Source organism: Gobio gobio (assembly GCF_949357685.1).
Source record: "Gobio gobio genome assembly, chromosome: 3".
NCBI lineage: Eukaryota > Metazoa > Chordata > Actinopteri > Cypriniformes > Gobionidae > Gobio > Gobio gobio.
The window spans coordinates 23,010,728-23,034,958 of NC_137099.1; the positions used below are offsets into that span (position 1 = coordinate 23,010,728).

The 24,231-nt window shown below is 38.3% G+C and overlaps 1 protein-coding gene across 7 annotated transcripts in view; it reads left to right on the forward strand.

Annotated features, from left to right (window-relative positions):
• apbb2b (amyloid beta (A4) precursor protein-binding, family B, member 2b) overlaps nt 1-22,250 on the forward strand; it is a 71,111-nt gene extending 48,861 nt beyond the window's left edge. For 2 of the 7 annotated variants that reach the window (XM_079813369.1, XM_079813368.1), the window contains exons 6-19: nt 2,030-2,247; nt 2,358-2,549; nt 3,058-3,132; nt 3,433-3,486; nt 4,346-4,431; nt 4,541-4,601; nt 7,424-7,570; nt 9,603-9,730; nt 13,885-13,999; nt 14,218-14,305; nt 14,583-14,666; nt 15,549-15,664; nt 15,796-15,975; nt 18,419-22,250. In XM_079813369.1, the coding sequence (XP_079669495.1) occupies nt 2,030-2,247; nt 2,358-2,549; nt 3,058-3,132; nt 3,433-3,486; nt 4,346-4,431; nt 4,541-4,601; nt 7,424-7,570; nt 9,603-9,730; nt 13,885-13,999; nt 14,218-14,305; nt 14,583-14,666; nt 15,549-15,664; nt 15,796-15,975; nt 18,419-18,589 (1,715 nt within the window). In that variant the 3' untranslated portion in view covers nt 18,590-22,250. The remainder of the gene's footprint in view (nt 1-2,029; nt 2,248-2,357; nt 2,550-3,057; nt 3,133-3,432; nt 3,487-4,345; nt 4,432-4,540; nt 4,602-7,423; nt 7,571-9,602; nt 9,731-13,884; nt 14,000-14,217; nt 14,306-14,582; nt 14,667-15,548; nt 15,665-15,795; nt 15,976-18,418) is intronic. The other 5 variants (XM_079813370.1, XM_079813371.1, XM_079813373.1 and 2 more) reach the window with 3 other exon arrangements.
• Nucleotides 22,251-24,231: the final 1,981 nt, after the last annotated feature.

Below are 24,231 nucleotides of genomic sequence, written 5' to 3' on the forward strand. Positions count from 1 at the left end.
AGTGTTTTGGTGATGGTTCATGTTCATTGTTCTTGGTTCGGTTTTCTGTTTATGTTCATGGTTATGTTTGAGTTTGTCATGTTCACAGTCTTGTCGTGCACTTCCTGGTCTTGTCATGTGACTCCCATGCCCTCATGTGATCTTGTGTCTTGTCCTGTCATTGGTTCATTGTCTCATCACTGTTCACAGGTGTCACTTGTCTTGTCATTAGTCTGTGTGTGTATTTAAGCCCTCATGTTTGCCATGTGTCTTTGTCAAGTATTGAATGTTGTAACCCGCTGTCGGTGAGTTTAGTTATTGTCAAGCCAAGCCAAGTCAAGTCTTTGTTTTATGTTTGGATGTAGTCAAGTCAAGTCTTTGTTTTATGTTGAGATTTATGTTTAATTGTTAATAAACTGCACTTGGGTCCTTCAACTTGCCTCCAGTGGAATAGCGTTACAACTGAGAAGTGCAAGTCTCTCACACACCAAGCGAACGCACAGAATAGTGTTATAACATCACTTTCAACTAGGGCTGTACGATTAATCGAAAAATAACCGAAACCGACATTCAGAACCTCTAACCGACGTATTTTTCCCATGTCGGTTATTTCGGTTTTCACGTGACTCCGCCCCGTCAGTCACATCAAGTGCTGTTTGCAGGCACACAGAGATGCAGGAGCAGTTATCTGTGTTTATAGATACCCAGAATCACTATAGTAACTGCATGTTTTACACAGTTTATACAGGTCAGTTAATTGCTGTTCTTATAGCCTACGCGCTGACACACACACACACACACACACACACACACACACACACACACACACACACACACACACACAGACGGCGCGCGCAAGCCCCGAAGACGCTTTCACTTTCGTGCTCATAAAGTTTGTCAAGTAAATGCGTTTAAAGGCTTGCCAGTTTCAACATTTAAAGCGATTGTGCACTATTCAAAAACAACAATACGTAAAACTTCTCCGTTCAGTGCTCAGCTTTTTTCAGTGACACAGAGAGCCGAGCCGTGTCGCGTCTCTGAAAACGCGCGCGCCCTGAAGGCAGACCTCTTTCACCTGCGTCCTCACAAAGCTTTGTCATTTGTATGTGGTTTAAGCCCTGCCAGTTTGAACATTAAAGCGAGTTTCGACCATCAGATGTGTATTATGTTGAACTAATGCCTGATATATTTTGACAAACGAACACTCAGACAGAAGCTGTGACTAAAGTAAAGTCACTAAAGTAGCTTAGAAACTCAACCGTTATAGGCATACATTTTAATACCTTTGAAGTAAGTACAAACCACAGCTTCATAATGAATAGAGACAGTAAGAGTAATTCACACACACAATCACTCTCTCATTGATGCATTCAAATAAATGTAATGTAGGCCTACAGTGTTAATTTATCTGTATCTGATGTACAACAAACAGAAATCTGCTCCATAGACAATAACTGCTGAAAGTGAACCGTTTCCTTCAAGTATTTTAAAATCACAATGCACTTTTTTTTTCATTAGAGAAAAAAATTCCACCTTTAATAGTAGAAAATATTTACAGTACAAACCTTATCAGTGAACTTACTCGGGCAGTTTATGTTTATATCATGGTAGATATTTGCACAAGTTTTTTTGCAAGTCAGGACTACTTCACACTAGTATTTACACATAAAAACGACAAAGAAACATGGAGAAATGCAAAAATACAGAGATATATCTCAAACTAATCAAGACGTAATTCGGACACAATGTGTAGTTGGGGAATTTAGAGTCGATCTTTTATAATATTATATTTATAGATGATTAATTTATGATGAATAATCTTATCTTTTGGTTTTCAAATTCCAAATATTTAGAAAAAAAAAGTGTTATCTCTTCAGTGACATGATTTTGTGCAGCTGATTTTGCCCCCCGAACCATTTTTTCCAGTACTGGAACTAAAAGTTGTATGCCGATAAATATTATGTTACAAAATTACTCATGCCGTCATACAAGGTTTTGGTCGTACCACCCGTCTTGGGCCACACCTGACCGTGTGTATTTGCATTTACAGATATCTGGGGAGAGCAGTCATTTCAGACAGACCCTGATTTGCCTCCAGGATGGAAGATGATGACAGACATGGCTGGTATTTATTACTGGCACATTCCAACGGGCACCACACAGTGGGAGAGACCCGCCCCATGCCATCCGGTGCCAACTGGACCCAGCCATGACAGCCGCAAACACTCCCTGGGCTCCCTGTCGCCTTCACCCACTCCAGATCATGAGGTAAACCTTTAAAATCTTGTGGTTACACAAACTGGACGTGTTACTTAGCTAAAGCAAATCAACGGTTGATTTATCGACATTGACCAATGTATCTCTTTGTTTTCCTCTAGTCGATGTCTCATGCTGACGTGTTTTTCGGAGCGTCAAGTCGTTCAGGCAGCACCACTTCCGACAGCTCATCTGACCCAGCCCCCATCCCGTCTTTTTCATGCCTGGAACCTACCCCTGTCCTGTCCTCAAACTCTTCCTCATCCTCTGACGGCAATGTTCCTTCCTGTGGATTCGTCAACAGCTGCTACTTTGTAAGTCTTTTCATTAATGTCCCCTTTTACAGTATGGACAATATCCTGCCATTCTTTGGGTGTTTAGTTTTCACAATGAGTATGATTTGTTTGTGGAGAACAACTAGATAAGACCTAAACTTAACACAAATTATAGTTCAGAAAAGAATTAGAATTCCAATGCCATTGCAGATGTGACAGTACTTCAGTTGCCATGGATTAAATAGAGCTGGTTCAATTCTTAATATAGTTTCAGGTTGCTATGACTGTGGTGTATTTACTGTATCAGAACAGCATTTATAGGAAAATGTAATTTTTTGTAACATTATAAAAGAGACTTTTGATTAATTGAATGAGTCCTTGCAGACTAAAACTATTAGTTTATTTCAAAAAAGATATGACAGACCAAAGTTTTGACCTGTAGTCTATATTGCATTGTTAAAAATCAATATATTGTGATGTATAGATGGATATTGGTCACACATGATTAAGCTAAAACTATGTGTATTGTATGTTTGTGTGTGTGTAGCCTCGGTCCTCATCCCTACAGATAATGCCAGGAAAGGACAGACACTCTGAGACACGCCATCGGGAAGAGGATAAGGTAACATTAAATCGTTTACTCTCAGAATGTAGTGGAAATAAAGTTATATAAAGTTAACCAATAAAGTTTTTGATCTCATCTGATTCTTGCAACAGAGAGTGCGATATCAACATCCATACTGCATCTAAACAAATCACAACCAAACACCCAACAGCCAGATACTGTACACACACACCCACACCCACACACATGCTTGTTGAGTGATCTAACAACCCTGTCTTGTCTCTCTCCACCCTCCCACCCTTGATCCCTCAACCTTGTCCTCCTTGTTTGTACATTTGTGTGTGAATAATGGTGCAGAAACAGCCATGGAGTGATTTTGCAGTGGGAAAGATTGATAGTGAGATCTGGAAGGTTAGTATCTCAGGCAGTTTTTTATTGAACTGCAGAGCCAAATACACAGCAGAATGTCTCAGGGAACTACTGTCAATCTGCTCTTCACTGGGTCCAAAATTATTTTTTGGCCAATGGCAGGTGAATTGAGCCCATATTTTGCAACTTTTTGAAAAAAGAAAAGAAAAAAAAGGTGTCTACCTGTAGACATGTTCTACTGGTGTAGTTGTGCTCTGAGCTCTTGTACTGCTTTATACCTTCCTCAACTTTTGACCTTGAACCTTTCTTCTGAGCATGGCTTTTGTCTTTTGTCTGCCTGCACTGCAAAAATCTTTTTTTTTGTTGCAAAAATCTTTTCCCTTTGTCAAATGTTTTTTTTTTCTTGATTTAAGACAAAACCTCACTAAATTTTGTTTTCCAAAAATGGCCCAAAAAAACCTCAATTACACATACATTTTCTAAAAAAATATATTTGGATATATACAGCTAACTTTATTGAGGTTTATGCAGATAAGAAAAAATATCTTTAGATAAATCAAATTATTTTACACTATTTATTTATTAATTTAGATATTTCAATTGTTATTAAGTTAAAATAATTTTTGCTCTCGATCACTCTTCATTTCTCTTCACCCTCTTAATATATTCCTTTTGTAAAATGTGCAGAGTTCAACCCGTGTCTGTTTTAAAACTGGTTAATCATTTTCAGTTCAGTTTGTTTAGTCACTCATCGCAGGAACTGTTTCCTGTTTTATTTTTGTTATGATCTGCACATCGACACAGATCTCGACACTCAACCCACTGGCTCCAAGCTGTATATTTGTGGCTTTGCTGTATGTTTATGTTCTTGTGTTTAACCGCCTCTGCTTCTCTGCTTCAGGATCTACAGGCGGCCACAATAAACCCTGACCCCAGTCTGAAAGAGTTTGAAGGCGCAACTCTCCGCTACGCCTCCCTCAAGCTACGGTGTGTGAAAGAAAATAAATAAATACAAATAAATAAGAGGGAGAGTAAAATTACGGTAAAGTGAGATCTAAAATGCATATACCTCTTCTGACTGTGTGTCTGTGTTTAGAAACCCTGCTCCTGTGGAAGATGAAGATTCCAGCAGCATTAACAGTGACCCTGAAGCCAAGGTGAGAGCACATGAGTTTGTTCTGCACATACTGCAGCTATTCAAAGATAACAACTGTACAGAGAACTTATTTTAGCCTCGAGGACAGGATCCAAATGAACGCTCACCAAGCTCTGAAGTAAATGTGTATAATATCCTGTATAATGGAGCTGGTGTTACCAATTGGTTGGTGTTTGTTTAGGAACTGCAACATTATATTGTAAGAATGAAAGTCAAACTCTTGCTGTTGTAGGAGACAAACATGAATCAAATCAAAGACACGAACATTTACTAAAGAAAACCTCTGTCGCTACTGTCATATCATACAACACCTTTTCTCTCAATGGAAATGTTATTATTAGACTCAAATGTGTTGTGTCACCTTGCATTAAGCCACCAAAATGAACATTTCATATTTTTTGGACAGATGCAAGAGATGATTCTGCGAGTGATATGACTACTTGTTTATCACATATACCAAGTTCTATCATGAAATTCTAGATGGCGCAGGCTAATTGGTCCTCAACGCAACCTGCTGACAATTGCATTGTTAACTACAAGGCACAAGCTGATTGGTTCCTGTTGCATCTGCAGCCAATGAGCTTGCTGCTTAACATTTAAATATTTGGTCATTGTTTGCTGTGGCAGTTTGCAGGGTGCTTTCAGAGTTCATCTGAAACCCTCCACCTTCCCCAGCGCCATCTGTATAGATCTGATACGGATTAATTTCATGTATGCTATTTTGTAGAGCAGCAGTATACTTGTGTATGTATCGGCAGTAGCGAGTCTCTGTACTTGCTCTGCAGCAGTGTAGCAGATCTATTCTGCCAAGATCAAATGCATTAATATAGTCATATCCATTACCATGATAAACTCTTCTGCGAGTCTTGATAGAAATGCAATGAGAAAACAGCTAGTTAGTAGGAACATAAATATAGATGTTGTAGGAACAAAAATATAATTTTTAGCCCATTTTAAGAGTACATAATGACTTCATGTTCTATTTTACTGTAACATTACTGTGTATTTGCTTGTATTTTGTTTGCCCGAAATAAGCATGATAAATTTGTTTGTTTTTTAACCATTGGATCAAATTATTTCATAAACATTATTTATTGATGTTTTCTGTACAGTATAAAAGTGGAAATTGTGGGTGCTGTCAGGAGATTTTAACCTCCTATGTAATTCTAGATATACAGTGCCATCTGCTGGCTTGCTCAAAGAAATGCACATGCATGCCGTGCTTGGGTAAACGAGTGCAAGAACTAATTTGTGATTTTAATTTTTAATATATTTTTAATATATATAAGAGTAAGTTAAATCCTTAGTGGGGCAATTAGGAGCCTTGCTGTTAATTGAAAGCACTAAGCAACATTACTTCTGTCAAAAGATTGTGCCATAAATACACATGCATTTTTGCAACAACACAAAATGTGAAGAAAAAAAAAATGTATATATATATATATATATATATATATATATATATATATATATATATATATATATATATATATATATATATATATATATAATGTGCTACACTGATTAAAAAGAAAATTATAAATGAAATATCCACATTGCTTTTTACTTTGCAATGAAAGTGGATTTTGTCCATGACTGTCAAGCTACAAGAAGCCATTTGATATTTGGGGTAAACTATCGCTTTAACAAAAATGTCACACATTCCAATCTAATCTAAACAGAATTAAATCGTTAATCAATTATTTGTATCATCATAATTAATCATCAGCACAAGATTTATGATTGTGACAGACCTACTCATGTGTTAGTTTCATTATCCTTCAGTAATCATTCTAATATGCTGATTTGATGCTAAAGTAATTATTTTTTCTTCTTATTATTATTAATTCATGTTGAAAACAGTTGTGCTGCTTAATATTTTTTTCAGGATTCTTTGACGAATTTTATGATTTATATGAAATTGAAAATAAATGTTTTACTGTTACTGGATAAGTTTTGAGTTCATCTTCCATTCATGCTGTCATTACACCTTCCCAGTTGTCTCTCTCTCTCTCTCTCTCTCTCTCTCTCTCTCTCTCTCTCTCTCTCTCTCTCTCTCTCTCTCTCTCTCTCTCTCTCTCTCTCTCTCTCTCTCTCTCTCTCTCTCTCTCTCTCTCTCTCTCTCTCTCTCTCTCTCCCTCCCTTTCTTTCTCCCTCTCTGTCTCGCAATCTTGGATCTGTTCTTTCAGCAGCAGTTAAAATCAAACTTAAAGAGCACGACAACATTGTGCCTATTATTAATCTTTCTCACACACAAACACTTTCATAATGGAGGAGCTCATCACAGATTGTCAGGAAAAAAAGAGAGACTGAATGATGGATGATTCTCCTCTTGGAGTGTTGGGAATAAGATACAGATGAGTAAGGAGGAGGGGAACAAGAGGAAGATGAAAGAAAAGATCTTTCAGTAAAAAGGGTCTTCTTGTTTGATCTCAGCATGTGTGTGTGTAAAAGATTGTGTATGCGTATGAACACTCTCTCTCTCTCTCTTTCGCACTCGTTTTAACAGCAGCTATTCTTAGAAGATGCCATGTGAAAATTTAAAGAGGCGTTTCCTCGCTTTAGTCTCTCTCACTATAGAGGAGGAGGAGAATTTTGGATATGAAGCATAATGTAATATATATAATTTCTCAATCTATTCTTTATATATTTAAATATAAACATGATAATACATAACTGGACTTGTTCCTGTGAATATTGTTGTTGTTATATCTTAAATTGTATATTTGCTGTACTTTTCATTTGCATAAAGTGTGTAGTTGTAGCGCTGTAGTTGTATGTTACAGTGTTTGTGCTTAATCCGTGGGTTCGTGTTTATTACAGTGTTTCGCTGTGCGTTCTCTCGGCTGGGTAGAGATGGCAGAAGAGGACTTGGCTCCAGGTAAAAGCAGTGTCGCTGTTAACAACTGCATCCGTCAACTGTCCTACTGCAAGAATGACATACGAGACACTGTGGGCATCTGGGGAGAGGTGAGATACACTCTCTCTCTCTCTCACACACACACACACACACACTCACAAATGCATAACTAACAAGACTTCCATCGTCAACCAGCTTTACAAGAATCCATGCTGGTTGACCAACCACACTAAGGGTGTTTTCACACCTATAGATTGTTTGTTTTGTTCCGAAATGGGGTCTCAATTTGTTACAATGTTGCATTTCTTTTCTTGGTTCGGTGCACTTTCACAAGGAAACCTTTCAAAGCATACCAAGTCACATGCAAGTACTACTGTCCTCTTATTGGTCATATTGAGTTTCTTCTGCATCATCTTTCAAGATGATTGACAAGTTTGTTCCATGAGCTTATTGTGGCTTTATTTGTAACTGTCGAGACACACTATACGAATGTAGCTGTCATTCCCGCTGTTAAATTATAGGCTACTACATTCATATATTAATACTGCAGCAAATTCAAACGCAGTCTCTCTGGATCTCCCAGCGCTGTCTAGAGATCAGTTCTGTCAAGACACGCGCAAACACTATACAAATGTTATAATGCAGCTAGAGCAGGAATCAAGGCTTCATCGGTACAGCAGTCTCGCATGGAGAAGCGCAAATACATAACTTTTTAAGATGAAGAGGCGCTTTTTTGTTGCTTTTAAAATAGCATATTTATTATAATATACCATAATAGCATATACCATTATGAATTATAATGCCACTTGGTGCATTGGTCCGTTGGGTCGGATTGCTTTCACACCTCAAGCGAACCGCCCCAGAGTTTGTTTGCAATCGGGCTGAGACCACCTCGTTCAGGAGGTCTCAGAGCGATTGCTTTGGTGCGGATCCGAGCCCGATTGCCGTGTTCACATATGCCTAAACGAACCGAACCAAAACGCACCAGGTTCCAAAACAAACGTTCAGGTGTGAAAGCACCCTAAGATCTAGTCTTTTCAGTAGGGCACACACATATCCATTCACAAATACACACAATATTTCTAAACATGTGTCTTGTATCATCTTTAAAAAAAAGAGATTATAAAAAGAGAGGGACAAAACGAGACAATACAAGAAAGAATAGACGTAATGAAAAAGAGGGGAAGCTTAAAATGTCATGCAGAAAAAAACAAGCGAATAGAAGAGAACGAGGAAGAAAGAGAGTTTAATGTGTTGTGACAGGACACAGGAAGAGAGCCTCTGTTCTCCTTCTACCTTTTATTTTCTGATCTGATCATTTATTCATTACTTCCAACATGCGTAAGCACTTGCATCCTTAGACCTTATAGTAGCTTGTGACATCGATTCCAAAACCTAATGAGTTGCCTACATGGCCAGTATTTCAAGGCATCATAGGTGCACTTCTGACTCGAAGGGTGTTCCAGAATGTAGACAGCTTTAGACACATTTGTTTTGGTCCAATTCTCAATCACCAACGCATGTATCTTTTGCAGAGAATTTGGGTGAAAAAGTGAAGCAAGAGAAACATTGGTTGATAAATAAATATTCAATACTGAAAAGCTAATAATTTGCCAATTAAATTTACAAGTGTGACAAATAAGCTGACAATTTACCTAGTGTTTCTGTTATGCATTTAAAAAAAGAGAATTTATTACAGTATCAAATTTTAATTAAGCAACAACTCAACTTGTGTTATTTGTATGAACTTACATGGATTATAATATACTTGTATTTCAGGCAAGGGTAAAAAAAATTCAGTCAAATTAAAATTTTAAACTTAGCAACATGGACCAACACATACTGTGTTCTGTCTGAAATTACATGGATTACAATATGCTTACATTTCAATACCAAAAAATAGTTGAAAAAAAAAAAAATGTTATACCCATTATTTGCATGTGCTATACATTTTATTCTTATTATAGTATCATGTTTTTAGCACCAAAGCCGAGCCTAGTGTACGTTTTGTGAGAGGAGTGATACTTGTATAATGCCTAAGAAGGCAGCTGCCTATGTAGGCATAAGACAGCAAGAAAGCTCACTAGGTTTTGAAACGAAACTCTCATCTTGTTTTCTTGCATTGTGTGTGTGTGTATCCAGGGGAAGGATATGTACCTCATTCTGGAGAATAACATGCTGAATCTGGTTGACCCGATGGATCGTAGCGTTCTACACTCTCAGCCAATCGCTAGCATCCGTGTGTGGGGCGTCGGCCGCGATAATGGAAGGTAAACGCTGGTTGCCATGGTTTTATGGTTTTATGGTTTAGTTAAGGAGAACATGTTAAATTATGAAGGGTTTATGAAATGTTTAATAAATGACAGAGATAAACTGAACAAAACTGAATGTTTAATAACTCTTTATGAAAATATGGGAGATGTTTCTAAAATTCTCTTAGTTCATAAATCTCAGAGTTTTTTAAACCGCACAGATGGGGCAAAAAGGGATTTTATATCAGTTTAAACATTACATCTGCCACAGACATCATCAGGGTCTTATTTACGAGGAGCTAATTTTCTACTTTGCTGCACTTGTTCGGCTGACTGGTCATCTACCAACACTAATAATGTTTAATCTCTGTGACCCACAGAATGTTGGCTCAATCTTTTCGAGTAAGTAGTTTCTGCCTAGTTAAATCACGATCAAGTGACCTACAAAAGCTATTGAATAGAGGTGAAGTAAATGTAAATTTCACCATTAAAATACTTATTGCTGGGAAAAGAAAATACTATGTATGAAATAATTGTTTTTCAGCCCTTTGACTATACTTGATTATATCACAATATTTATTATTTCAAAGGTCTTATAAAGTGCACTTTTTTTGCAATCCATTAAATAATCACTAGGAAGGAATAATGATATTTAATGACTTTCCTGTATATGAACCGATATACCAATACATAGTGATATAAATAAATTATATAGTGAATTATTTTTATTTTTTTTACATATATTTACAATTTTTTTGCTTAAACAAATGTTCTTTTATGAAAAATTGTAATGACGGAACAAAGACTTGAAACTGACAGTTTGTCTCATTCACAGAATATTGCTTCATTTTATATCTCTCGCAAAATTATAACAAATATATTGTGACTATATTCAATATAGCCTAATGCCCAGTCCTAGTGGATGGTGCATGTGCTGTGAATTCTTCACATTTCATTTTAATTCGTGATTTTAGATCCGCAAACGTCAGCATCTCTGCACCTGTGACTTTCCTCATGTGTTCATGATCTATAACACTCAGCAAGAGATTCACTTAATGCTTCTGTGTTAATGTATTCTGATATCGAGACACTCCTCCAGCCCCTTCACACGCTTAAAGGTCATTATAATGATTTTGGATTGAAGAAGTCACCCCAGTGAAAGGAGGACAGAAATAAAAGATTGATGATTGAGAGACTAATGAAAGTTTAATCCAGTGTTATAGGGGCTGCCCGTATGTGTAGCTGTGAGTGTCTGTGAGTTCATCCAAATGTTGTATATGAATCTCTTACACACTCAGTCTGAAGAGCGCTACTTTTCCTGCTTTAGTCCCAGTAGAGCTGATTGATGTGTGTGTGTGTGTGTGTGTGTGTGTGTGTGTGTGTGTGTGTGTGTGTGTGTGTGTGTGTGTGTGTGTGTGTGTGTGTGTGTGTGTGTGTGTGTGTGTGTGTGTGTGTGTGTGTGTGTGTGTGTGTGTGTGTGTGTGTGTGTGTGTGTGTGTGTGTGTGTGTGTGTGTGTGTGTGTGAATGATGCAGGGGTGGAATGCAGCATACTTCATCAGGGATGCTGAATCACAGTTTTGCCTCACTGAGTGTAAGCAGTAGCATACTCTGACCAGCAGATGGCACTCTCCATATGTTCACTCAACAGGAATCATGCTTTAGGCTGGGCTTTTTCAGACTTATTGTGTAGTCTGCATGTGTAAGTATGTGCTTGTGTGTGATCATTGTGTCCTCCTATGCTAATACTCCACTAAGCCCATCAGTAACATTTTCCTCTCAAGACCCTGGAGGAGGTTACCGTAGCGACAAGCGAAACAGGAGGGGGAGGGTAGAAGGAACGCTGGGATTGGATGGAAGGAGAGAGAGCGAAAATGAGAAGGGGGTAAAAAAAGAGAGAGATCGAGCATAGAGAGGTGAGCTGCATGTTTTTAACAGAGCAGGGGATGAGACGAGGAGGTGAAAATCTGTAGAAGAGGGGTACGACAATGCTGTAGCAAGAAAGACACTTTACGTGAACAGATGTGAGTATTTTTCTTTCTTTCTATCACTTAATTTTAAAACTTGAGACAATAGCCATGAATAAATGTAATGCATTTTTTTGTGCAAGTTGCACAAATGCAAGTTGTTTTCAGTGGAAGTATGTACTGGAGTGAGAATGGAGGAATAGTATGGCAGTTAGAAGGTGGAGTGGGTGGAATTGCTTCAGATGGTGTGAATGAGGAGGTGTAGATTTCAGTAGAGAATTATGAACGTACTCTACGCGTTGTTGTCATTTACTGTGGCGAGGATAGTATTGTGGAGTACTGTGTGTGCTGTTATTAAATTAGGTCACGGCGAGATGTTCACATTTGAAAGAGACTGCAACTTCCTTGTGCGCTCCCTCAGATCAGGCCTTCCCTCTGATACCATCCCACACATCCACGCAAACTGGAACACATGCCTTTTTTTCAAATTCCTCAGGGAAACCTCAGGGTTCTGTTCTCGGTCCATTTGCCTTGTTCCCTCCTTGTAGATTCTCCTTGACCCTCCAGCACATTTTTCTGTCAAATCCTGCTGAGGTGCTGCAACATAGCCCAGTTTGAACAGGTTTACCAGCCTGGGGTTCATTCTGGACATTATTCAGTGCACTTAGTTCATCTGGTTTTATTCTCTCTCTGTCTGTTAAATCTCTAATTACCACACTGTTACATATTCATGTCTTCTACTGGCTCCACACAGAGAGCCTCATGTTTTGAGGTGTCACATACATCTTGATGAATGTCTAAATGTTCTTGTCACACCTGCTGGTTTCTCTCTTTCTCTTTCTTTCATACATGCATACATACACACATGCTTGTCTTATTACGGAGGTTTGGAAAATACAAAACTGCTAGAAATGGATATTTTCTTGAAATGAGAATATATTCTTCCCTCAGCAAGTTCTAGCAGTTGCTAAGATGTGCATCCCGTCTTAGCAATATTTTGATGGTCTATTTGTAATGAATGCATTGAAATACTTGAACACATTGGAACTCATTCATGAAACTAAAGCAGTGTTTCTGTGTAAATCCTTCATTATAGATATTTTTGAATGTGACAGTTGTTAGAAAGGTTTGGGAATGTTTTATGCAGAAATCGGTTTAGCTTGTGTTTCATTAATGGGCATCACTGTGTGTATTTTCTCATAATGTTTTTTTAAAATCTTTTACTCGACTGCTTTCCGGGACTCAGAGAGAGGTAAATTGATTTACTCTTTTGTTATTTGTATTCTTCCCATTGCCCATCTGTAGTCTGTTGCTGGTCATTTTGTCCATAATAGTTTATTTTTAGCTGAAACGTTAAAGAATGTTACTGTGTGTGATACAGCTGGAGGTGTAAGTATAGAGACACTCATTCATCTTAGACATCCACGTGCACCTGCATATAGTAGATGAGGTGTGTGTTTTTTCTCCACGGTTATATTTTAAACCATATTTTTTTGTTTGCTAGAAATGTGGGTGTATGTTTCTTTTAAGTAACTGTTTTTAAGTTGATTGTCTAAATCTAAAGGGCACATCATCCATCAGTCTTTGAGGGCAGTTCTTAGCATATGCATAAACACACGCATATACACACAAACTCACATTCACAACTCTTTTTGTTAATAACCAAGTGTCTGTTCATCTGCATTATTTATTGATTCATTTCATATGGTTGTTGATTAAAATGTTTGTTTTTCAGCATGACGTCAAAATGGACTTGGTCTTAAAGGGATAGTTTGCCCAAAAATGCTCATTATTTACTCATCCTCAAGTTGTTCCAAACCTGTATGAGTTTCTTTGTTCTGCTGAACATAAGATATTTTGAAGAAAGTTTGTAACCAAGCAGATAGAGCAACCATTGATTACCATAGTCTTTTTTCTCCTACTAGGGTGAGTAAATGACAAAATTTTCATATTTTGGTGAACTATCCCTTTAAGTTGCAATGAATATATATTTTTTAAATATATTTAATTATTTTGTAAAAATATTAACTCAACAGTAATTTTTTTGCGACCCAATCATTTTCCTATGGATAAAATTAAGTGACCCCTGTTTGGAAATACGACAGATTATGTGATTTAAATGGGTGGTGAAACGTGTTTTATGTTGACTTTAAACGGCTGTTTACATATAAGTTTAATCTTGTTTGATTTTAATTGTGTGCAAACAGGGATTTTGCATATGTAGCACGAGATAAGGACACCAGGATATTAAAATGTCATGTGTTCCGCTGTGACACCCCTGCCAAAGCCATCGCCACCAGTCTGCACGAAATCTGCTCCAGGGTGAGAACTACAGACTACACAAACAACATCCAACACAAAATGATCCTCAATGGCCCATTCAAACAGTTTAACACCAAAATTGCAGAGAAAACCACTGACAGTCTCAAGTCTCTGCAAAAGGATAGAACACAGCTGAGAAGGAACAAACAGGCTTCACATTCTGTTTAGGCTGCTGATTTAGGGCAGCAAGTCTAATGAGTTCGATTTCTGTGTAATAGATCATGGCAGAGCGCAAAAATGCCAAAGCTATGGCTGGAGGATCCCTACAGGATAGGACACATGCTGGGCTCGATGTCCCACTACAAGGTAACACAACGTGCTTATACACTACTGATGTTTTTGAAAGAAGTCTCTTATGCACACCAAGGCTACATTTAGCAAAATACAGTAAAAACAGTAATATGATAAAATATTATTACATTTGGTGTGAGAATCTATTTGAATACATTTTAAAATGTAACCAGCTTTGGTGAGCATAATTCTTCTTTCAAAAAACGTAATTATTACAAACTTTTGAATGGTAGTGTATGTGCATGTTGAGTAATAGGTGTGTGTTAATGTGTAATTTGTGTGTTACCCTTAGCAGAGTTCCCCACACCAAAGACTGAACTGGTGCAGAAATTCCAGGTGTTATACGTTGGCATGATGCCGGTTGGCAGACCTATAGGTGAGCAATCACTCTCACTCGTAGTCTTGCACTCATAGCTCTCATGCTTTTCTTCATAATACGTAATATATTTCAGGATAAATTCCTGTAGCTCAAACATGGCGCTAGCAATACCGTCATGGGTTTGATTTCCAGGGAATGCTTGAACTGATAAAATGTATACTTTCAATGTAGGCAAGTCGCTATGGACGCAGAAATGTAAATGAATTGGTCATACAATTTGGCCTAATCCTTAACAGCAGATAAACACAGTCTGCTTAAACTAATAAACAATCACTCTTTTTCGTGTGTTTATTGAAAACACAGTGTAAATATTTACAGTGCAGTGTGGAAAAAGTATGTAAATCCTTATTTAATAGGTAGTTGATCTTCCTACCAATCAGCCATGCACAACTGTCAGACATTTGGCACTTTTCTTACTAACAGAACTTTTTCAGTTCACTTTTGAGATGTCTGGTGTGCGTCGCTTTCGAGGTCATGCTTTTGTAACTCTTTCCATTTTTATGCAAGTCAACAATTCTTCACCTTTGGTGTTCTGAGATCTCTTTTGTTTGACGGGTCACATCAGACAATGCGCATTGTGAATAGCAAACTTTGTGAGTGTTGTTTTATAGGTCAGGGTGGCTCTGACCTCCAATCTCGTCTTATTGATTCGTCTCCAGGTTAGATGACTCCTGACTCCAGTTAGCTTTTGAAGAAATAGTTTTCACCCTGCTTAGTGTGTTTAATAAAGACATGAGAACGCATCATTGTTTGTTATTTAAGCAGACTGCATTTGTCTATTGTTGCGACTGATTAATGTGGAAATTCAGATAAAGCCTCTCATACTTTTTTCCTGGAACTGTACATGCTATTACAAGGTCAGATGTCCCTGTTTTCCAGGCATGGACATTCTCAACGGTGCAATAGACAGTTTGATGACATCGTCAAACCGAGACGACTGGATCCCAGTGATGTTGAATGTAGCCGATGCAACGGTCACAGTCATCAAAGAGAAGGCAATTACAGATCTTTTCATTTGTTAAACCCAATAACATCATTGCTAAAATAGTTTTGCTAAAGTACAACTAACGCAGGTGTGCTTATTATCTTGGAAATGTTGACTCATGTATGTCATAACCAATATTAGGAGGAAGAGGAGGTCCTAGTGGAGTGTCGTGTGCGTTTCCTGTCCTTCATGGGAGTAGGAAAAAATGTGCATTCATTCGCATTCATCATGGACTCTGGGAACCAGCACTTTGAGTGCCATGTTTTTTGGTGTGATCCCAATGCTGGCAGTGTGTCAGAGGCTGTTCAAGCAGCGTGCATGGTGAGTTATAACACCAGAATAACGGTTCTACACCTTGTCAAATGCGTTAAAAACTTGCAGCAAACTCACTACTATGGGCACTATAGCGAAGCTTTATATCTAAACCCAATCAATGTCAAGACCAGAGCTGGGCAAGGTAAGGTAAGGTAAGGTCAACTTTATTATCCCCAAGGGGCAATTTGTTTCACAGCCAACAGTAAACCATACAATCAACAAAACACCACACAAAAGAAAAATGACTTCCGTGAATAATATACCTGATTTTAAATTACCATGAATAATCATTAAAAAAAAAGAAAGTAGCCAGACAAAATGGCAGCTAATATTTACGAGTGTAAGGAAGTGAATTAAAAACATTTCTGCAAGGGGTGGCTGAAATCTTTCATAATTAACTCAGCCTTCCTCAGAGTCTTAGCTTTATACAAATTATTCAAACCATTCAAAGTTGTGCCAACAATCTTACCACACACTATAACAATCCCCTGTGATCTTTTTCTGTTTTTTAAGATTGTGACACATACCAGCACACAAATTAAAAAGTAATAACAGATTCAATAAAACAAGAATAAAACATTTTCATAAAAGTACTGTCCACATTAAAACCACAAAGCTTCTGTGAAAAATACATTCATACTTTCTTACACACAGCATCCACAAGTCAACTTTTCATCTATTACAGTACCAAGGTATCATTCATAACCACAGGAGAGATGACTGTAGGATTCTATCTAAAATCTATAATCATCTCTTTAGTTTTAAATACATAGATGTCCAAAAAGGACAAATTTCCCCAATAAACAGTACTATATAGCTACAATATCATATATCAATATTTTTTTCTTATTTCTTATTGAGTGTAAACTACTATTGAAAAGTTTAGGATTGGTAAGATAAAACAATTTGTTTTAATTAAGTCTCTCATGCTCACCAATTTATATTTATATATAAAACAAATTAGAGAAAAAACACTTTTCAGAATCCATAGTTAAATGTAAATCTTTTCAGTGCAACAGCAAAGATCTTGTTTGCATTTTAAACATGTCAAGTTGCAGTACCGAACAGGACCACATGGAGATGCCAAAAACAATCCTAAACCAACCGACTGCACCTGACTGCATATACCTACTACAGTACACGGATCCATTCAGAATGATTAAACACAACAACATGCACATGACAAATAAAAGCATTATTCTGAATGTGTATGGAAACAACGTAAATGAAGTGAAATGTGTGATGTGTGCGTAAAGTGAATCGAGAACGCACATACACAAACAGCGCATCAATATAACGGATTTGTGCACGCTTTCTGTACGACCCCTGTAAGTCACAACAATCGTCTTTACCTTGATTGCAAACCTCATCCATCAACACTATACTGTCTGGTTTGCTTTATCCAGCCGAGAAACTTAGTTTGCGTATCATCTGGCCATACAGCCGTTCCGTTCAGTCTGTATTCCACACAGCGCGATGTGATGTGCATATCGGTGGGTGCTTGTCTGGCTATCACCAGACCAAGCTCAATTTAAGATTGAACATTGGTCTGGGGAGTTTGCTATGTTTTTTCTACTGCACAAGAGGCGTGATAAACGAGCATAAATTAAATGACTCTGTGTGCAATTGGAAAGTCCTTCAACCAATCAGACCACAAGAGGCGTGATCAACGGGCAACGACCCATCGCTTCTATATCCGTCATCGTGTTAAACCCGCCAATAGCGCGCCAGGTGGATAAGCCAGTCTGTGATTGGTTCCCGGAAAAGTGTAACAGAAGTAGTAGAAATGAATGTACAGGTTTCCAGACTGAGTTGCAGGGCAAAATCAAATTGCCGGCAGATCAGGCTGGGTTTACCCAGTCTAGGTGGGTGCACAACGCGCATACACTCTGCTTATTACACACACAGGGATGCGCAGCAGCACACAAACATTTTTAAATGTTAAAAATAAAAGGATTCCTCTCTGGAGAAGCGTTCAGTCTTTCCGCTTGCAAATTCTGCCATGTAAATAGGGAATCCGCCATGGAGTAAGCGTAACTGGCTTTTAAAAGGAATGGGAGATTAGACTGATTGGTTTATTGGACGTTACGCCCAAAACACCTTTTTGGACCATGCATCTGGCGCGCCGACCGTTTTTTTTTTCGTCGTTAAACTAGCAAAAGTGGATTCGGACATGCCCTAATTGCCATTCGCTCAGATCATTAAAATTGGGCTAAGAGAAGCGAAATCGGGTTAAATGGTTAAAATAGAAATTTGATAAATCGCCTACGCTTAGTGAACACCATAGACTCTCAACTGCAGGTGTAGTGTCCAAACTACCACCCAAACTTTTCATAATTTAACAAGATTAGGGTTAAAAAAAGAAATTTTCCAGCCCAGCCTGATGCATTGCATTCAGCACATTAATTCATCCACTCACTCTTTCTTCTTGTTTTCTTCGTCTCCGCAGTTGAGGTATCAGAAGTGTCTGGTGGCACGCCCTCCATCTCAGAAAGCCTGCTCACAGGCGCCCCCTGCTGATTCAGTCACCCGCCGCGTCTCCACCAGTGTCAAACGTGGAGTTCTGTCCCTCATCGACACACTCAAACAGAAGAGACCAGTCACTGAGCTCCCCCAGTGATCTGACACACAAGCACGCATACTCACCGTCACGCTCTGCATGCTTATAACTATCAGAATGTCCTGTACATACCTGTCCAGTTACATGATCGAGATGAAGAGGAACTCGAGGACGAAAACTGTCTGAAAGAAAAACAAGTCATTATGAAATGAGCTGATCCCAAGAAAATACACAAACACACAAAAACCTGATCAAGCCTCTCTCTTCCGTCACCCGTATGTCAGTCATGAGTGTATGTGCATGGGAAGCCACGCCTCTCCAGCATGATAACTACCAACAGGCTCTGCCCATCTCGTAAACACCGCTCCATCTGGACAAACCCTGCTGAAAGAGAGAACTTAATCTGAAGAAAGTTTGAACAAATATGGCTCTTTCACACACCAGAGCTTCTTCATATCGTCACAGTTCATAGCTGTTGCATGTCCATATGTGTGTGCGGGTGTGTAGAAGAGCTCGATGCTGCTTCATTTGCTAAAGGATGTTCACAAGTGTCATCAAAACAAGCAATTTTTTGTTGCATTCTTTGTTATCCTGACTAACACAGAAGAAGGATGGATATTATATTATAGAGGAAGTACTGTCATAAAACTCAGAAGACTGTGAAGGGTTGCACTCTGTTCCACTCAAAGTCGGATGTTGAATATTCCTACTTGATATCTTCTGACCAAGGCGCTCCAATGTATAAATCATTAGTGATATTTTAGTGAAATTTTGCTGGCAAAAATGTCCATTGTCAAAAAGTGTAGTGATGTATGAAGCACAGTTCACACTAAAGTCACTTTCAAACCAAGCAGCTTTGCGTTGGTCAATGCAATGATTTGCATGACTAACTTGCATGAGCCCAATGCGAAATCTGAGTGGAGAAATACCAGTCACACGGATTCCTATTGAAATGGCTTAAAACAGTGAATGTGACTGCACCTTAAAACGACAATGCTAACTTAGCATTGCTTTTGTTCAGTGTCAACAATGAAATCTTCTAGCAACCAAATTGCAGAGTATCCACAACTCTACGCAAGTTGGAAGTTCGACTTCAAGTGAAGTTCCTTTGCACTTTTCCAAGTAGGAAGTTGGAAATCGAGTGAAACACAGCATTAATGTCAAAAAACATAAACGCTTTCACCCACCAAATGATTTTTTTTTTCTTCAAGAAGCTCTGCTGACACACTTGTCTTCACCGGAAGTTGATGAGGAGGCTTGTAAAAGATGCGAACGTGAAATGAACAACGTTGATGAATCAAACATCCCATAGACTTGCCCTGCATTAATACAGGTGGAAGGACCTGTTCAGTTCAGTGTGTAGATGTAAAGTATGAATGTGCTTTTTATATTTCCAAAGTGAAATTGCCTTTTTTTTTTCTTTTGAAAGAGAGAATGTTGCAGAAGAGAACTGAATTACTCGTGGAGCGAAATACAGGAGGCGGGAAGAACTTTGCTTAGAGCCAAACAGTTCAATTGGTTTCACTTCTGCTTTGAACCCCAGCGTAGTGCTTACTTCCTCAAGAGGCTCTCCAGTGACTGAAAGTCAAAAATAATAGGAACTATCTGCAGCACATCCAAGTTAGTGAAAAAACTAAAGAGCTATTTGAGTTTATCACGTTTGGATGCCGTTAGTGGCTCTACATGTCCTGGTTGCGGTTCACAAATGTTTTTTTGACCCGCACGCACCCACGTGGTCTTGCTGTGCTCTGGCGTGCCACCTGTATTCCTAGACTCACCCTTTCTTTCACAAGGGGTTTGACGAGTCACTTATGTGTGTACATACAGTATCTATATATAGCAAACATCATATCATATTATTTTTCAAATTTCAGATACTTTTATTTTGTCATGTTTTTTTTGGTCGTACTTGCCTTGGCATGTCTTGTGATCTCATTTGTTCTGGCCATACTGTAAACAAAAACTCATGTATGTGTTGTAGATAAACCAACTGACAAAACAAAGAAAAGAAGAAGAGTGAATGATGGTAGAGATTGTGAATATGAATTTATTTTATGGTCCTTTTTAGGAGAGCTAGCTCTAGGGGAGGAGATGTGAACTGTAAGTGTCTATCTATGCATTCTTTTAGCTCCGAGGAAGATTTGAGAGAGGGAAAAAAAGACACATTGCCTTGCATGTCCTGGGACAATTTAAGAAGAAAAATTGTACTGAACTGAAATGATATTTTTTATTTTATTTATTCTATTTTATATCGGTATATACTGGTTGTATTGTGATGTATCATATGCTTAGACATTCTCTCCCCTGTCTCGGACAACAAATTAAACAAGAAATGTTAATCCAAAACATTGTACAGCTCGGATGCTGCCTGCCATGGTGACATAGCATTTGGAAGGCCTTGTAGGACCTTTACGCTCTGCCCAAATCAAGAATACACTAAGGGCCAGATTTACTAAACAGGGCAAATTTGCGCCAAAAAAGCACAGATGGGAGTGGAAAGTTCTGTGCGTGATCTGCTGAAGACACGCAAACTAAAGAACACTTACGCAGCCGGATCATTTACATTATGACCAACGCAATCTACCAATTAGCGTCTGGTTTTAGACATACCTTTCATGGGCCGCAAATAATGGCGCAAATACCAGTATTTGACGAGCGCAAACCATAGTAAATAACCTTGCATGATTTATTTAAATCCTCTCCTACCATAAATTTTGCACCTGAAAGGGGAAACTCCTACAAATGCATATGCAATAAGGTCAGCGTCTGCCGCAAAAATAACCCCGTCCACGCCTTTTCAGCGCAAATTTTTCACTTTGTCTTTAGTAAATCCTGACAGTTGGTTTTTAACGCCAAAAGAGGGTTTGCGCTGGGTCAAACTGTTAGTAAATCTGGCCCTATATGACCAAAAGTACGTTCAACCCATAGACTGTAAAAAAATATGGACTTAGTGTCCGTGACGTCACCCATAGGATTCTGAAGATCTGTTTTGAAGCGTAAAGTAGGGTCGAGCTGGAGTCATCGGGCGTCACTCCCCGATAACAGAAAATGGGCAAAGAGTTGGTGGAGCTGAGGTGACGCGATGACTAACAAACAGCAGATAAATGGCTATCCACCTGTCACTCAAAGTTGCCACGCCCTTAATTATGCTGAACTTTAAGGCTTTATATAATGTAAACGAATGAGTTAAAAAAAAAATCACCCCCCTCACAGTTGTCATGAAGGGCAAAACAAGCCGTATAGACCAAAACGACAATTTGTACCAGGCTGTAAACATGTTTTTTTCTGCTGTAAAGTTGGGCATTTCAACATGGGGCTCAATGAGATTCTGCTCCCTTCTGGAGCCTGTCTCTAGTGCCCAGTCGATGAATTGCAGTTTAAGTCACTTCTCTTCACAGAAACTGCGGGAGGTTGCCGCTTGGTCCAACCTAACAAGTGGCTATTTTAGCCGCAACAGATAATAACAGGCAAAAAATCAATCATACAGCCAAACAATCACATTTTGGGCCATTCCAACAAAACGCGTTCTGCGACAATTTGAGAAGCAAAGCAGGAAATTGGCAATGAACGCTGTGTCTGAAACAGCTTCTCAAAATGTGATCTCATGTGAGTGACAGGTTGTCCTGCCCTCGCGCCAGTAAACACGTCATCAGAGATTATGAGGGCACATTAATCCAAAAAAAATATTTAATAATAAATATAATAAACACTGCAGTATTCCATAAAAAAAATACGAATTGTCAGTTTTGATTTCATGGTAACTTTTTATGTAAGTTTTTAATGATGAGCTTTAAAAATGTGGTGCCCATGTGCAAGAGGTCCTTCTAATAACGCATATAGCTATTCAACAGCAAAACGATTAAAAAGGGGTGCAATGGAATGCAATTAACACAATAGGAAGCAGTGAAAGCTGTCTAGCGCCCTAATAATGGTGATCATATATTACACATCATTTTGGTCATTTCGTGTATGTTCCAAAATGTCCAAAACATTCGCCAAAATTGTCACAATCAGATTTTTCACAATGACCAAAATTAGAACGCATTTGTTTGGGCAGTATGTAGATGTTCAGCTAGCTCCACTATATAACTCCTGTATCTTGACCACACGAGGCCCATCGTATTCTGCAGATAATCAGAGTATGAGATGAAGTAAGCGTTGTCTGTATAGACGTGTCAATCTGCCTGTGTACTGCACCCCCTCAGTCTCCCCTTCTTTTGCAGTTTTGAAGAAGTGCACGTTGGTTTTTGTTCGGTTCTTTCATGTGAATTTCACTCTGTGATGTTGGGTCTCATACAATGCAATGTTTTCTTTTGGATTTTTTTCTTTGATGGGGGGTGGGTTCACGGTGAATAAGAATCAATCACACTTTGTTTAGAAATGAATTCGGTGGCAACCAGCAAAGTCAGCTGTTACTATAAGAGGTAGGGGGATTATGGGTAATGTAGTCCAGTACAATAATTCAGCATAGAATCATCATTCTCATGTTAGCCAAGAGTAGTGTGTTTGATTGACTCTAGTGTTCTTGCATGGTGAAACACTCTGATTGACGATTATCAGGGGAAATCTCATCACAAGAATGAACAAGCTAAGAATGAACACTCTACTGGTGAAGTAAACTCAACTCAACGTTTTTGTGGAAACATTGGCTTTCCTCTGCTCTACACTAATTTGTACACCATATAAATGTAAACTGTTGTGGAAATAAATGGCATATCACGAAATACATCAAAATGTTTCTGGCTGTTAATTGATCTCATTCATATTGTCTATTGTTTGTAGAAACAATTGTCCTAATGATATTCCAACACACTCTCATGGCAGTTCGTAAATATTCTAGGTTGCATGTTTTCACAATCTCAGTTTATGGTCCACTGAGTTTTATGGGTGGACCTTCATGCTTAGCATTTCTCTTAAAATCAAGTTTTTTATGTTGTTTATGTCTATGTTGTGTTTAAGTCGTGTAATATGCTTTCATACAAACCATGTGCAAATTCGTCAATATCATTGCTGAGTATTTTCTGCTTAAAATGGCAGTGAACCAAAGAAAAACATTTCAAATGCGGTTTGAAATCACCAGTGTTTGACGTCACAAACTACCTTGTAACCAATCACATCAGCATGGGCGGGCTTTAGCATATCATTAACTATTAACGCTCTGAAGCAGACGAGTCTCAAGAGAAGCTAGGTTATATTTTTCTGTTTATATGGAAAAAATAGATTTAGCAATATAGCAGGTGAATTATGTATATGATGTATATTACGATGTTATGATTAACTATTTGCCTTTCTCCACTGACATTCTAAGTTGTCCAAAGCATTTCTAAGGATGCTGATTTTTAGAATCTGACTCTGAGATGGCGAATGGGAACATGATTTGTGTAACATTAGCGACACATTATTAGCTGTTTGATAACGTAGTCAAGTGAAAGGCTAATCATATGAATTACTGTTATGGTCAGATGTTGTAAAGAGCGATACCTTTATGCAGTGTTTACAACAGTAACTTGAGTAAAAGTTGAGCGAGTGGATCTCTGAGCTGGTGGGAGTGAGTGGAGGCGGGGCTAATTTGCATATTCATGGTTCCACGTATACTAAATTAAGCAAGGGTGTAACATTCAAGCTATTTTAAAGCCTGAAAAAATCTATTTTTAAATGTCATTTTGGTGATCAAAGATAGGTTTTAAGGGATAAAATTATTG